Raw genomic sequence first — 15391 nt, forward strand, 5'->3', positions numbered from 1 at the left:
CATTAGCCGGTAGGAGACGGGAATCACATTATTAGCTTAAGAATGCGACAAAACAAAAAATAATCCATGGATTCAAGGCTTCATAGGGTGTGCAATTGATAGAAATAAGTCATTTTTTGGGTGAACTCCTCCTTTAAGGAAGAAATGCTACTTGAACATTTTAAAATCAGCCTCATGGTGGCGCTATAACAGGCCGATTTGTGTTTTTGCCTATGACTGTACTGATCTGTGTAAAACTTTGTATGCACACTCTCTAGAGGCCAAGGAAAAACCTTTGCCCTGCATTTTTCACATCTGCCTTTTATAGCGCCACCAGGTGGCCGACTTATGTAAAACACATTTTTTGATTGTAAGCCTTCAGATTGTATCCAGATTTCACGCAAATCGGTACACATGATATCTATAGTCATGTGATCAAGAAGGATCTGTTATATGTTTCATAGTCCATCCTGATTGACTAAAATGTAGATCTAAAGTTTGCAGGAGTGGCCCGTTTTGAACAAAATGCCGCAAATCATGAACGCAGCGTCCGATTGCAGTGAAACTTTGCTCACACATTTGCACTACGTTGAGGAACAAATGGCACCATTTTAACATTGCCCTATTATAGCGCCACCTTGAGGCAATTTTTTTGCAACAGTTTTCTTTTTTATATTACTCCTACAAATTGTGTCCAAACATCATGCAAATCGGTACACATTATCTATATAGTCAAGTGGTCAAGATGGTTCCGTATAACATCATATAACATCCTGATTGCCAAATTCCGAACATTGCTGCCCCACAATAACCTACCTGACCTGGCGGAGACCTGTGCTCCGAGGAGCACTTTTTCTAGTTATTTATCAAATGTTCTACTTGATAAGGGCTATAGGTGTTGGGCAGGCCTTAATACAAAAAATGTAAAGGGCACTTTGGGCATCAGGGGTAAAAGGGCAGGTTGCCTCCTGCACATGCCTCTGAATAAAGATAACATTTCAAATTGGTACGAAATTTGTCCAAATATTTGACATCATGTAGTTGTAGCAACATTTCACTAGATAACTCTTTCACAGATCAAAAGCCTCTCTGCAGAACATGATCTGTCGTTCCATCTTCCATTGTAAAGCACAGCACAGTCTTCATCTCCATAGTTATTAGGCTCACCAGTGCGCCAGTACCTGGAGTAGGAACATTTCATTCATTACAATACATTTACATGATATTTAACCATGACTACAAATTATATTCTAGATATTACATGCAAATTAAGAGAATAGTGAAATAGACAATATGTGTAATTGTGTTAGTGACAGTGTGGTTGGTTGGTATTTTATTATAAGATTTTATAGCTCATAGCGCGGCACCGAGTGCCGCGCTATGAGCTATTTTTTGAAAAATCGTGACAATCTGTGCCAAATCTTTGATTTGATATATATATATATATATATATATATATATATATATATATATATATATATATATATATATATATGTATATGTATATGTATATGTATATGTATCTATCTATCTATCTATCTATCTATCTATCTATCTATCTATATATTAAAGCATATATATTAACTCAAATCTTTACTTCTGGGGGGTCCCTGGAACAACATATTTTGAGATGGGGGTCCGCGGCTAAATACATATAATCTTGTTAAAAACACTACATTTGTAGAATACCCAAAAGCAAAGATTTGTGTTACAAATTTTTGCTTTAAAAATATAAATATATTCAAAGATTGCAAAAAGTTTCATGATTAAAAAAAATAATATGCAGATATAGAAGCTCATAGCGTGGCACTCAGTGCCGCCCTATGAGCTTGTAGATCTGCTATTTTTGAATAGCCTAAAGTATAAGATAATGGTCAAAGTGGTTAAAATCTAAAAATGACCGATTCTTTCCCGGTCTTAATGGGTTAAGACCATTTAGAAAAAAGTAGTGAAGATGAAATCCCTGTATGTGAAATGTGTTTATAATGATAATTTAAATGAAGAATAGAAGAATGAAGGTAAAGTCTTACGTTGGTGTGGTCAGTGGTGTCCCATCTACCCATTTCCACACTCCTTCCTCCTCACTGTCAGTCAAACCCAGCCACACCCTCTGGTCTCTGAGAACAACTTTGTTAACAAAGTCCTGGACAGAAAGGATGCTGGTTACTGAAATGCACACTGTACACACACACACACACACACTCTCTCACACACACACACACACACACACACACACACACACACACACACACACACACACACACACACACACACACACACACACACACACACACACACACACACACACACACACACACACACACACCTGCTTTTCTTTGCTGTTTATGACAATCAGGTCTGATTGTTTGTCTCTACAGTATTGTCTGCTCTGCTCCCAGGTTCTCGTCCCAGTAGTGATGTAATAACACACACCACCACCAAATGTAAATCCATGTGGTTCTAAAAACAAAATAATAAAGTTAGCCACTGTTTTGTCATTCGCTCAGATTAATGATAAATGATGAACAATATGATATAACAATGACAAAATAAAACTTTGATGTCTCACTGACCACAAATAATCTGCTTGATGTCATCTCGTTCAATTAGTTTGCTGTATCTGGACTGTAGATGGACAAAACTGTACTGTTGGTGGTCTAGGTCTAGACCACACTGGCCCTTCTGCTCAATTACGTTGTTGTATCTGGACTGTAGGTGGTCTAGGTCTAGACCACACTGGTCCTTCTGTTCAGTTACGTTGTTATATCTGGACTGTAGATGGTCAAAACGGGACTGTATCTGGTCCAGGTCTTTGACCAGCTTGTTGTTCTCTTTAATCAGTTCAGAATCTGTAAGAAGGAGAATCAAACACACTGATGAGTTTTATTTACAACTTTGTTCTGAACAGACCTCCTTAACCCATTAAAACCGGGAAAGCATCTGTGTCATTTTAGTTTTTTGCGTTGGCTATTAACAAATAGCAGATCTACAAGCTCGCAGTGCGTTACTTTGTGCCACGCTGCGAGCTTGTAGATCTGCTATTTTTGTTGTAGCCAGCACAAGCCGAGACACATCACACGCATCCATTTCCAATGTTATCTTAAAGGGCTTTAGGCAGTGTTGACATGACAGCTGGTTTTCTGAGAAACAAGGCACAGAAATGGTCAATATGCCTGTCCCCTGCACACCTCATGCCAATCCAACTGCCCCACAATAGGAACAAATGTATTTAAAGCAACAGCCATCAACTATTTCTGACAAAAATATACCTGTAAACATTCTGTTTATTATAGAATTACTCACTGTATATGACCAGGCCAGTGATGACAGCCAATAGGATTACACACAGCAGACCCAACAGACCCAGACACACTGCAGCAGCTCTGGAACCATTCTTCTTGGACTCATCAGAGCCTGAAAAACACAAGACAAACCTATGAGGATACTTCAGAGGGTTTAAAGTTTAAAATAAGTTACACCTTTTAACAAGTTATGATGTTTTATGATAGATGACAAGTAATGCATCCTATATTAAAATTGGCCTAAGGGAGGACCGGCCAGCGGACCACGGCCACATCACTCTGAGTCAGATATAACCATAAACAAACCCGAAACGCCCATATATCAGCATATCACTATGACTCATACATAACCATAAACAAACCTGACACGCCCATATATAAGCATGTCACTATGACTCATACATAACCATAAACAAACCCAATATGCCCATATATAGGCATATATGGAGATCATTGTAGTTTGAATATGCGGTTGTCCAGAATCGCCGATCTGACCGATATGTCCATATATGGGCATGTGCATAATTATCCAGTTATCCAGAATGAATATGCCCATCTATGAGTGTGCCAATTTACAGGGTATGGGCACATAAGACATCAGGGATCTCCATATGGGCATAAAAGGGACACAGGTAGACAGACAGATGCAGAGATCTCCATATATGGCCACAAAAGGGACACAGAAAGGTAAACAGGTACCCTGACAAAGCCCCTGACACTATGAATCAGACATAACGGTAAGATCGGTGGTGCAACCTAGGTGTGAGGGCCACGTAGCGGCCCGAACCCCTAGTGTTCTTAAAGCGGCACTATATAACTTTTGTTTTATGAATAACATTTCATTTTGTCTAATCTATATGGTAGATAATGTTAAAACAATATAACTTATACAATTGGGGTGGTTGTAAATTGTCTGCTCTTATATTGACACATTTATATTGTGTCAAAGGTCATGTCTCACATAGACACAGGATCTGACAAAAATGTTGATCTAATGGTCAAGATTCAATTTATTCCCCAAGCAAGCAGGCTCTATTAGCTCAATGATAAAACGTCAGCACTTGCGCATGAAACCAGGTTCAAATCCGGGTTAGACGAGGAAATTTACATACATTTACAGCCGAAAGGTGCAGTAAATCATATTTTTGTTAAGACACAACAAAAATTGTTTAAGAAAGCTCTGTTCTGAAAGTGATCTTTGCTATAGAGTTTTTGTTCAGTAACAGGGGTCTCCCCCCGTCTCCCCAGTTCTTTAGTAAACAGATAATTAATTTTATTTTGAACCTAAAATGCATTTTTTCTTTTCTTTATTAAGAAAACTGCTATTTTCTTTTATCTTTAAGGTTAAGGTAAGTGATATTGTTGGTTAAATAGCGCTATATTCTGATAGCACAGTATTGCTATAGAGTACTATCAGTAAACACATATTCAGGTCAACAATTCTATCACACAGGATACAGATTAAACAGGTGAAATTGGAAGTGGTGACACTAAGAAATGAGCAGACAAAATTGGAACTGGAACATTATTAAAAGGAAGTTGATAACGGGTACTCTGCTCTGCTCTGCTCTGCTCTGCAGAGCTGCTGCTTCCGTGTGCGCTGCTCTGCGGCAGCACCGCAACCTCAGAGTGCCTTGTATGCCTTATTGTTTAGTTATTTGTATTGTCCGTGTGCCTATATGTCGTTACATGTCATGATATAGATGATATAGATAAGACGAGAGCAGTATAAATAGCTCTGCTGATCCTATGGACTATCAACTCCTGCATCTACGTATAATGACAGTATGATAAGGTTGACAAGGAATATCACTTCAAACACTAGCCATGCTTTGTATGGAGAATATAGGTTGCTGCCTTCAGGAAGGAGATACAGTGTTCCTACATACAATAAGGTCAAGCTGAAGAGGTCCTTTGTCCATCAGACGACATTGAGGATTAATCAGGAGTTACAGGCCAGGGGTAGGCTGAGAGGTGGACATTGCTCTTGTCTTTGTATGTCTTTATGTATGTATTTGTTTTGTTTTCTTGTGTCATGTCAAATGTGTGTACTGTTTATTGTTGCATACATGGCTGCTGGGTCGCAAGACAAATTTCAGTGTGAACTGACAAAGTATTATCGTGTCGTATCGTACTCTCTCCTAATTGGCTGAAATTGGCAACCCACCTGAAAATGTATTTTCTATTTATCAAAGAGTTTTAAACCTTTGACAAAACCCTTTTGTTTTAACGTAAACATATCCCGTATCCTACCTTGAATTTTCACTAGATATGTTTGCAGATGTATGTGTCATCATGTCATAGTGACATCATAGATTGGCCTCCAAGTACTCTGACAACAGGTACAACAAATAGGCTCAACTGGTATTGCAGAAATGGAGGAGGGCATGTGTTAATCGTTCCCAACGAGCATCGCACTAATTTTAATAAATTGTGATGATAAGGTGAGTGTGCCTGTGTCACGCACACGCACCCCATGGTTTCGAATATAAAACCTTTTAAAAGTTTTATTGTAGATTAAACAAGGCAGAGCACATGAAACGTGTGGCTTAATCACACATGAATAAGCACAACTGTTCAAATTGTATCTTTTTGGCGGCACTTAGAATTCAGGTCACTGTTTCTGGTCTTTTGTTTTTTTATTTTTACAAAGGACACTGTTCCTTTACAGCAACAAACGGCACGGGACGTTATGTACAATTAGAGGATAGCCACACTATCAGACACACCACTACACCACTGCTCTTGTGTAACATCCATAGTTAATCATTGTAGCATTTTAGTTTTACCTCCATTTCCCTGTTGTGTTGTGTTCTGCTGTACAGCATCCTGTTGTGTGCCAGGGTCAGGGTCAGGGTCAAGGTCGTCTGCAGAGACATAGATGTCATTGTCTACCATCCTCTCCTCTCTGTCTCGTCTCTCCTCCATCTCATGCTGCCTCTCTCTTCGGCCATATCTGACCTTCTTTGTCAGGTCTGGTATGGCGTACACGTCCTCCGCCATTCTAGTTCATCTTCAAACTACTTTCGTTTAAGAGGAGGTCTAACCTTACAAAAGTCTATCAACGGAACCCAACAACTTCACACTTTTGGGCGTCACGTGCTTAAGATCCTGTTCTGAAACCACACTTCACACACCCACAGGTCTCAGAATGGCTGAGAGAGATGATGTTTCCTTCTGTTGCTCTGCGTCATTAAAAGGGTTATATACAGGGGTGCACATAACTTTTTAGGTCTGGTACGCAGAAGAGCACCTGGACATGTGACTTGGTGCGCATGGCGCCCGTCCCGTTTTGTCAACGGGGGGGGGGGGGGGGGGGTTCAGCCCGGAAAGTTTTGTCAACGGGGGGGGGGGGGGTCAGCACGGTGCCCACCAGACAGTTTTGTCAACGGGGGGGGGGGGGGGGGGGGCGAGAAAAAAAGGACGCTCTGCTTCTAAATTCCGCCGATTTTCGCCGTTTTTTTTTCTCACGCTGTTACATAAAGCCCCCAAGGTTGGTGCCCTGTGCTGCTGCGCTGATTTTATCCGCCAGATTGGGACGTTCACGGCATATTTTGCACCATTACGGTGCGTTCATCATCGGTGACGAGTGCCTCTAACAGCCGCTGCTGGCTGCGTGCACGCAGCGACGCAATGCGAGGCGATGCGAGGCGCCGCGAGTCATATCTCTACCCCTGTGCCTAATGGCTGTACATGGGGCCGACGGGTGCTTTAGAGTGATTGTGTGAGTGTGGCTTCAGGAAGTAAATTCCTAGCCTCGATCTCCAGGCTTTTATATTTTAGTTTTGCTAAAAAATAAAAGCTTGGAAATTCCTGTCCCAGCTGTTGGTGCGCAAAAGCGCCTCGCGTCGCCTGATGTGGTGCGCATTTTTTATTTTGGGTGCGCATGCGCACCTGCGCACCAGTTATGTGCACCCCTGGTTATATATCTGCTGTCCGGCAGCAACCAACTCCAAAATGTTCATTTTTCAGGAAATGACAAAAACAAAAAAAAAGTGGAGTTAGGAGGTTTTGTTCATCATTGATAAGAACAGCTGAATGGACCTCCAAGCTCACAATGAGGTTGGAGGTCAAAAGGGGGTGGAGCCTGGAGTCAGCTAAACCAGCTAACCCCACCCCCCTTTGGTGAACTTACCTGGTTTAGCAGAAAGTTTGAGGATCCAATGGAGTTAGCTGGTTTCGTCAGAAGCGCTTTATAATACTTTTCGTTGGTTCAATATTTTTTTTATCAACACACAGATGTAAGGGGTGTTCAATGGCCCTGTTTTATGGAAAAAATGCGAAAGTGGAAAAATGGAGTTAGCTGGTCTCTGCTGGACAGCAACGATACTTATTTGAGGGTTCTGACGACTTTATTATTTGCCAGGCTTTTAGGTCAGGCCCATCATACTCTGAATACTTTGGGTTGAGCATCAGTTCATTTGTTTCTTGCAAAATCCAGATTTATCAGGAGGGGGAACAAACAACCTCAGCCTACAATCTTTGTATTTAATGAGAGCAGAGCAGAGAGCAACTGTGGTTCAGTAAGAGAGAGAAGTGAGATACATATGTAGGCATAAAAAGGACACTATCTCCTTTGAAGGCAATTGGACAGGTGCTTGGGCCTAGCTGCTATGTGTGCATGTATTGTGCAGCTTGTATCTTTGCTTAAAGGAGGATATACATAATGGAGCATGTCTTATTGTGAGCAACGGTCACACAGGAAATGTGAGCAAATGTCAGAGGAAATGCCCACCACACTGCTGTGGTGGGCATTTCCTCATCATTGATATTATTGCAATATCAATATGATTTTAAAGCTATCAATAAAACATGATGTGAATGATTGGGGGGTGGGGGGGGGGGGGGGTAGAGGTGAGGCTGCCCACCCTGACCATTTGGGGTCTGGCAGATAAGTCCAGTACCCAGTCACACACTGCAGGGTTCAGTCACATGTCTGACACTTTGCTAGTATGTTTTGCCCTCTGTCCGTCCATCCGTGTGTCCGTCCGTCCGTGTGTCCGTCCGTCCGTCATTCTGTCTGTGTACAGCTAATCTCTGGCACCGTTGGCTTGCTCGCAGTGAAACTGTGCACACACACTCCCTGGATGCCACAGCAGAACCTCTGCCCCACATTTTTCATATGGACCTTTTTTAGCGCCACCAGGAAGCCGATTTGTGCAAAACATATGTTTTGTTTGACAGTACTCCTACAGATTTTGTCCAAAAATCCCGCAAATCGGTACACAGTATCTGTATAGTCATTAAACGAAACGGGTCTTTCAGATTTTTCATATTCCATCCTGATTGGCTAAATATGGCTTCCAAAGTTTGTAGGAGTGCTCCGTTTTGAACAAAATGCCTCAAATCATAAACACAGCATGCAATTTCCTTGAAATTTTGCATGCATATTTCCACTATGCCGAGGAAGAAATGCCACTTGAAAATGTTCAAATCAGCCTCATGGTGGCGCTATAACAGGCCGATTCGTGCTTTTACCTATAACTGCACCGATCTGTGTAAAACTTTGTATGCGCACTCACTCCCTAGAGGTCAAGGAAAAACCTTTGCCCTGCATTTTTCACATCTGCCTTTTATGGCGCCACCAGGAGGCCGACTTATATAAAACACATTTTTTTATATTACTCCTTCCGATTTCATCCAAATTTCACGCAAATCCGTACACATGATCTCTATAGTCATGTGATCAAGACGGATGTGTTTGATTTTTCATATTCCATCCTGATTGACTAAGATTGACATCTAAAGTTTGCAGTAGTAGCTTGTTTTGAACAAAATGCCGCAAATCATGAACGCAGCGTCCGATTGCGGTCAAACCGCACGCACATTCACACTATGTTGAAGAGAAAATGTCACCCTTTTTACATTGGCCTATTATAGCGCCACCAGGAGGCCACAATAACCTACCTGACCTGGCGGAGACCTGTGCTCCGAGGAGCACTTTTTCTAGTTGTCTTATGTGCTCCTTTTTTGTATAACCAATAGCAAAACATATTGTCTCGCCTATTGAATAGTGAGTTAATTTATTTTAAAAAAGTTCCAAAATGGAGATACGAGGTTTCAGGCCGACAACAACCCTATGCATTGTGAGTGTTGGCTGTTCTCCATGCAGCCGTTCTTAAAGCCACGCATCATGACCTGACAAACAGCAACACTTTGGGTGGAGAGACGGCCATAATGACGGGGGTGTGCTACTCTGTCAACTGTCACTCATTCTCTCTCCCACGCCTTTTGTCTGTGTCTCTACAAACATTCTCTCCAAAACTCCTTCCTTCCTTCCTTCCTTCCTTCCTTCCTTCCTTATACCCAGGGGTGCACATAACTTTTTAGGTCTGGTACGCAGAAGAGCACCTGGACATGTGACTTGGTGCGCATGGCGCCCGTCCCGTTTTGTCAACGGGGGGGGTTCAGTCCGTCCCGTTTTGTCAACGGGGGGGGTTCAGTCCGTCCCGTTTTGTCAACGGGGGGGGGGGGGGCGAGAAAAAAAGGACGATCTGCTTCTAAACTCCGCCGATTTTCGCCGTTTCTTTTCTCACGCTGTTAGATAAAGCCCACAAGGTTGGTGCCCTGTGCTGCTGCTCTGATTTTATCCGCCAGATTGGGACGTTCACGGCATATTTTGCACCATTACGGTGCGTTCATCATCGGTGACGAGTGCCTCTAACAGCCGCTGCTGGCTGCGTGCAAGCAGCCAGGCAATGCGAGGCGATGCGAGGCGACGCGAGTCATATCTCTACCCCTCCGCCTAATGGCTGTACATGGGGCCGACGGGTGCTTTAGAGTGATTGTGTGAGTGTGGCTTCAGGAAGTAAATTCCTAGCCTCGATCTCCAGGCTTTTATTTTTTAGTTTTGCTAAAAAATAAAAGCTTGGAAATTCCTGTCCCAGCTGTTGGTGCGCAAAAGCGCCTCGCGTCGCCTGATGTGGTGCGCATTTTTTATTTTGGGTGCGCATGCGCACCTGCGCACCAGTTATGTGCACCCCTGCTTATACCTGTTCATTCTGTCTCTAATCCTATCCCTGCTCTAGACTTCAACTCATTACCTGCCAAAAACGTTTATAAACGTTTTTGAGAATTTAGCTATTGTATGAACATTTTTAAATAAATGTTTACAAAAAAAAATCTAAAATTATTCTTAATTTTTGGGGTTTTAACGTTTTTTCCGTTCATCACAAAGAACCAGGAGATAACATTTTCCCGAAAGTTGCTGCTCCATTCACTTCAATGGTAAAAAATAAACGGACCAAAAAATAACATTTTTTCTAAGTACTAGCTTAGAAAAGTCTGGCAGTATGTGAGGGTAAAAAAAAAAAAAACACCTCTGTTAGTCTCTGTTAAATCGATTAGTTTGATTAGTTCGTACTCAGCTCGCTCTTATCTCTCTCTCTGTCTCTAGCTGTCCTCCACAGTTGGCTCATGTTCTCCACACCTCCATGTCTCGTCCATTCATCCATCCCTCCATCCCTCCCTTCATTCGTCAGTCTGACCGACCTCCCTCACTGACAGGACATGTTGGATTGCTGATATGAGGACACATCATCACACTGTGTGTGTGTGTGTGTGTGTGTGTGTGTGTGTGTGTGTGTGTGTGTGTGTGTGTGTGTGTGTGTGTGTGTGTGTGTGTGTGTGTGTGTGTGTGTGTGTGTGTGTGTGTGTGTGTTTGTGTGTGTGTGTGTGTGTGTGTGTACTTGTATTACTATACTTGTGAGCAGTGGTGGAAAAAGTACTAGTTGTGGACAAACAATGTACTTACGTTTTTTTGAGATACGTTGTCATTTACTATTAGAAATATATTCAGGTTAGAATTAGACATTTAGAGCAGGGGTCCTTGCAGATTAAAGCTTTTCATAGATGTTGGATTCATGTTAATGTGTATTTTCAGACATTTAACCACTTAAACCGTCAATACTTCGTACACTTTCACTCTGTACTTGGTCTGCTCTTTTTTCCCCCTCTGCGAGGCGCTGCGAGCTTGTAGATCGGCTATTTTAAGGCTAAAGTTGTCCTTTAGAATAGTGATGCTAGGGTTCAAGTAGCCTCGGAAACCCAGGCCTTTTTTTTGTTTTGTTTCAAAAGAAAAAAAAAGCCTGGGGGAACCTAAAACAAGTATCCTATCACACAGAGATTTGGCGGACCCCCTGTAGCAACTCTGAGGACCCCCTAGAGGGTCCCGGACCCCCTGTTGAAGACCCCTTATTTAAAGGTTATGTTTAAGGGTTGGGGTTATGCCTGATTTATACGGTGTTGTGCACCGGAAAACAGACGATATGCGTTGTAGATCGGTTATTTCTGTGGCTATTTTTCAACAGTTTTCCGCAATTTCCGATGTTGTCCCAAACACCGGATGTCCTCGCAAGTACAGTAATACAAACAATGTGTGTGTGATGTACACTTGAACTGTCTCCCCCGTGCGGCGCTGTCTCTCTCTCTCACGTTGTGTGTGTGTGTGTGTGTGTCTGTGTGTGTTTTATTTGCGTGCACACACACGTCACCTGTCTGGCTTGTGGCTGATAAGACGTCACACTCTTATCCTCCTGGACAGACCCCATCGCTGTGACGATTCACGGGCCGGGATGCTAACACACGCACGAGCGGACACACACACACACACACACACACACACACACACACACACACACACACACACACACACACACACACACACACACACACACACACACACACACACACGCAGGGACATATGAACTCATGCAGACACAGTGTATAGGCTACAGTATACCAGTTGGTGGAGAGACTTGTATTTGTATTTGGCTTTCCAAATTGTGTGTGTGTGTGTTTGTGCGTGTGTGTGCACGTGCGTATAAGGGGTGGCAGGAGATAGGAGTGGCAAATACAAAATAAAGATAACATAAAATTCCTGCCACAATCAATGTATTTGTTTAAATAGTCAATTCAATCATTTAGTTGGATTAACTGTCGCGCCCCTAGCCGTGTGAAGACGGGGGAAACACGCTCAAAAGCACAGTTGTAACTCCAGGTTCTCCGGTTCTGTAGAGCTAGGGTTTAAAAAGGCATCAATGAGTACTGTATGTCAGAGTTACATACAGTACTATGCCTTTAAGTGGTTAAACGTAGGACAGGAATCGGGTTCAGAGGTGGCGAGGGCCCCCTTCCCTCTGGAAAGCTATTAGTAATTACAACCGTTTGACTGACACCTCCTTTATGCCCCAAAATAACACACACACACGCACGAAGGCACACACACACACACACACACACACACACACACACACACACACACACACACACACACACACACACACACACGCGGGTGTATGGTAATGTAACATGATAAATTGAAGCAGTTTAGCATAAAAAAGTATACAGGCTAAATTACATTTAGTGTCCGACCCTCTCTCTCTCTCTCTCTCTCTCTCTCTCTCTCTCTCTCTCTCTCTCTCTCTCTCTCTCTCTCTCTCTCTGTTTCTTTCTCTCTTTGCCTCTCTTCCTGTGTTCCTGTCTTTCTCAATATAGGCCTCTTTCCCACCAGACCAAAAAAAAAACCCTCCTCTAACAACGACTAACATCTGGCTTGTGTCTTTGTTAGGAAAGGTTACAATCTGAATGCATTCCTGGGATAAATAACTCTGCTGTAGTCATGGGTATATTTTGGCTCAGAATAGAATTGACAAATTACAACCAGGCAGACACGTTCATTTTCGCCCTCTTTAACCGGCACAAGGCTACGAGAGAGCGTCTCTTTATTGGAGATGAAGAGTAAATAAAGCCAACAAGGGCTCTACAGTGTGATTATTTGACTCACATTTGGCCCCTAAAATAGAGAGCACGGTGTACAAGTAAAGATCACAACCCACCATCATCTTGGCAATTCAAGTAGTAATTTGACACTTGTTTTGTCATCAGAATCCCCTACAATTCCCTATTCACATTTAAAACTGGCCTAAAATACTTCTCCATTGAACTCAATGGACACGGCCGCCATGTTGTTTTTCTGTCGCCCTATTACTTTGAATGCTGTGCACGTTATATAGGCTGTATAGCCTTGTTTAAACAAGGCTATACAAGCTCACAACGCGACGCGTTGTGAGCTTGTAGATCGGCTATTTTCATTCATTTTGTGCGACCGTCTTGGATGATGAAGTAGGACATTCATATACGAAAAAACATAGAAAGTTGAAATCCTATTAGGGTGAAATGATCTGGTACAACTGGGGCACGCGCACAATACATTATTTAAAATCCCTTGTAGGTTTCTCATGTCGTTGCTGTCAGGCAGAAACCTTGCGTCTCCATATTTCAGTCCCACTTCGCCATCCACGAGTGTCTCGCGAAAGTAGCGAAAACAGCAGATCCACAAGCGCACAAAACATCACATTGCGACGCATTGTGAGCTTGTAGATCTGCAATTTTTGCTACTTTCTAAATGAACATTTAAGTGGTCAAGTGTGATTGTGTGTTTTATGAATGTTTAATGAATGAAAAGTATCAATACGAGCCTGTGACTAAATAATAGCTACACCGGATCTATTGGAACACAGGTTATATGCTCTCCCCCTGTTTTTCTTTTTTTTCCTCCCCAAGAACTGCTTCTATATTTCTTAAGATTCACTTCTATTCTTCTTAAAAACTGCTTCTATTTTTTCTTAAAAACTGCTTCTATTTCTCTTAAGAACTGCCTCCATCCTTTTCCCTGGAACTGCGATCTACTGCATGTGTTTTAGTTTTTTGCTTTGATGTATTATAGGCAGCCTTGGCCAGGGACTACACGTGAAAAATAGCCTCTTGGCTAATTCTGGCATTTCTTTTTAACCTTGCGCATTATCGTCCTTTCTCACATAAACTTAACCCAAACTGAAGAACAAAAGTAAGAACATTTTTTGTCCCCATAAATGAATGCCCTAGTTCATCATGCAAGAGTGTCACACACAAGTATTTAAAATAGCAGATCTACAAGCTCAGCCTGTGCCACGGTTTCTCATTCAACACCCCGACCGCGAGTGTCCGTATACTGCAGCCGAAGCAGCTGCAACTTCCTGCAATGAGAAGGCTCACTAAATAAGCCATTTAAACCATTGGTTCTCAAAGTGGGGTCCCCCAGGGGTCCTTGGGGTGGGTTCCAGGGGGTCCCCAGCAGAATGCGTTAATATAGCATCACAATCATTTTAACCACTTTAACCTTTTATACTTTGGTTGTTCGAAAATAGCAGATCTACAAGCTCATAGCGTGGCACCGAGTGCCGCGCTATGAGCTTGTAGATCTGCTATTTTTGAAAAATCGTGAAAGTTTGTGCAAATCTTTGAATATATATATATATATATATATTAAGCGAAGATTTGTAACTCAAATTGCTTCTGGGGGGGTCCCTGGAACTAAACATTTTGACATCCACGGCCAAACACATATCATTTTGGGGGTCCCTGACATGAAAGAGTTTGAGACCCACTGATTTAAACCGACTCCATTGCAGACGTCAGTCTGCTTACCGGACTATACCTTTACTTTTTGGATACGACGTGCAGGGTAAAAAAAAGGTAATATCCGTGACCTTTCTCCGGTCCCGACCTCCGCCGGGAGGGGCTCGACGCAGCGGAACCTCGTCTCGGCGCTAATAGCGGAGCGCGAGGTTCCAAAACGGAGCTACAGGGACCCCCACTTGCAATATCCTCGCGGCACCGCAGGTCGGTAATGGGATACTAATTCTTGCCGGGGTGGGCCCCTGTTGGACATAGAATAGCAATATGTTTTTAATGAGCCCAAATAGATCTCACTTAGCATGGATTTGTTTCCTCATTTTGGATTATTGGATGGAGAGAAAAAAGCACTTTTACTGCTGTAAAACGGGGAGAGTCATGGGGGGGGGGGGGGGGGCTTCCTTCCTTTTGATGTGAGAAAAAGATTGCGTCCGCGTTGGCGAGGATATGGGGCGATTTGTGCGTATCGATCGGACCCCCCTACCCTCATCCCCCCACCCCCACCCGCTGCTGTTTGAACCCAGTAGCAATAGGCTCTATTCACAGCAGCCATATTATGAAGACATTCACAGGTGTTACAAATTATACTAATTAGGGCTCTGTTCCATTTAGTGTAGCACAGTGGTTTCCACGACCCCCATAACTCTGAGAGTGTA

General features: G+C 42.7%; 2 protein-coding genes across 2 annotated transcripts in view; one reads left to right on the forward strand and one right to left on the reverse strand.

The window, feature by feature from the left end:
* Window positions 1-15391, forward strand: part of tusc3 (tumor suppressor candidate 3) — a 214528-nt gene that overhangs the window by 39433 nt on the left and 159704 nt on the right. The gene's annotated exons all lie outside the window — the stretch shown is intronic.
* On the reverse strand, window positions 845-3258 carry LOC311064318 (C-type lectin domain family 4 member M-like; the record flags this gene model as incomplete). The annotated part of the gene is made up of 5 exons (XM_084084151.1): window positions 845-1160; window positions 2010-2122; window positions 2306-2439; window positions 2553-2828; window positions 3249-3258. The coding sequence occupies 5 exons, from the start codon at window positions 3256-3258 to the stop codon at window positions 1037-1039; spliced, it is 657 nt and encodes a 218-aa protein (XP_083940277.1). The 3' UTR covers window positions 845-1036.

The sequence above is a fragment of the Gymnoscopelus microlampas genome (genome assembly GCF_963454915.1).
Source record: "Gymnoscopelus microlampas genome assembly, chromosome: 2".
Taxonomy (NCBI): domain Eukaryota; kingdom Metazoa; phylum Chordata; class Actinopteri; order Myctophiformes; family Myctophidae; genus Gymnoscopelus; species Gymnoscopelus microlampas.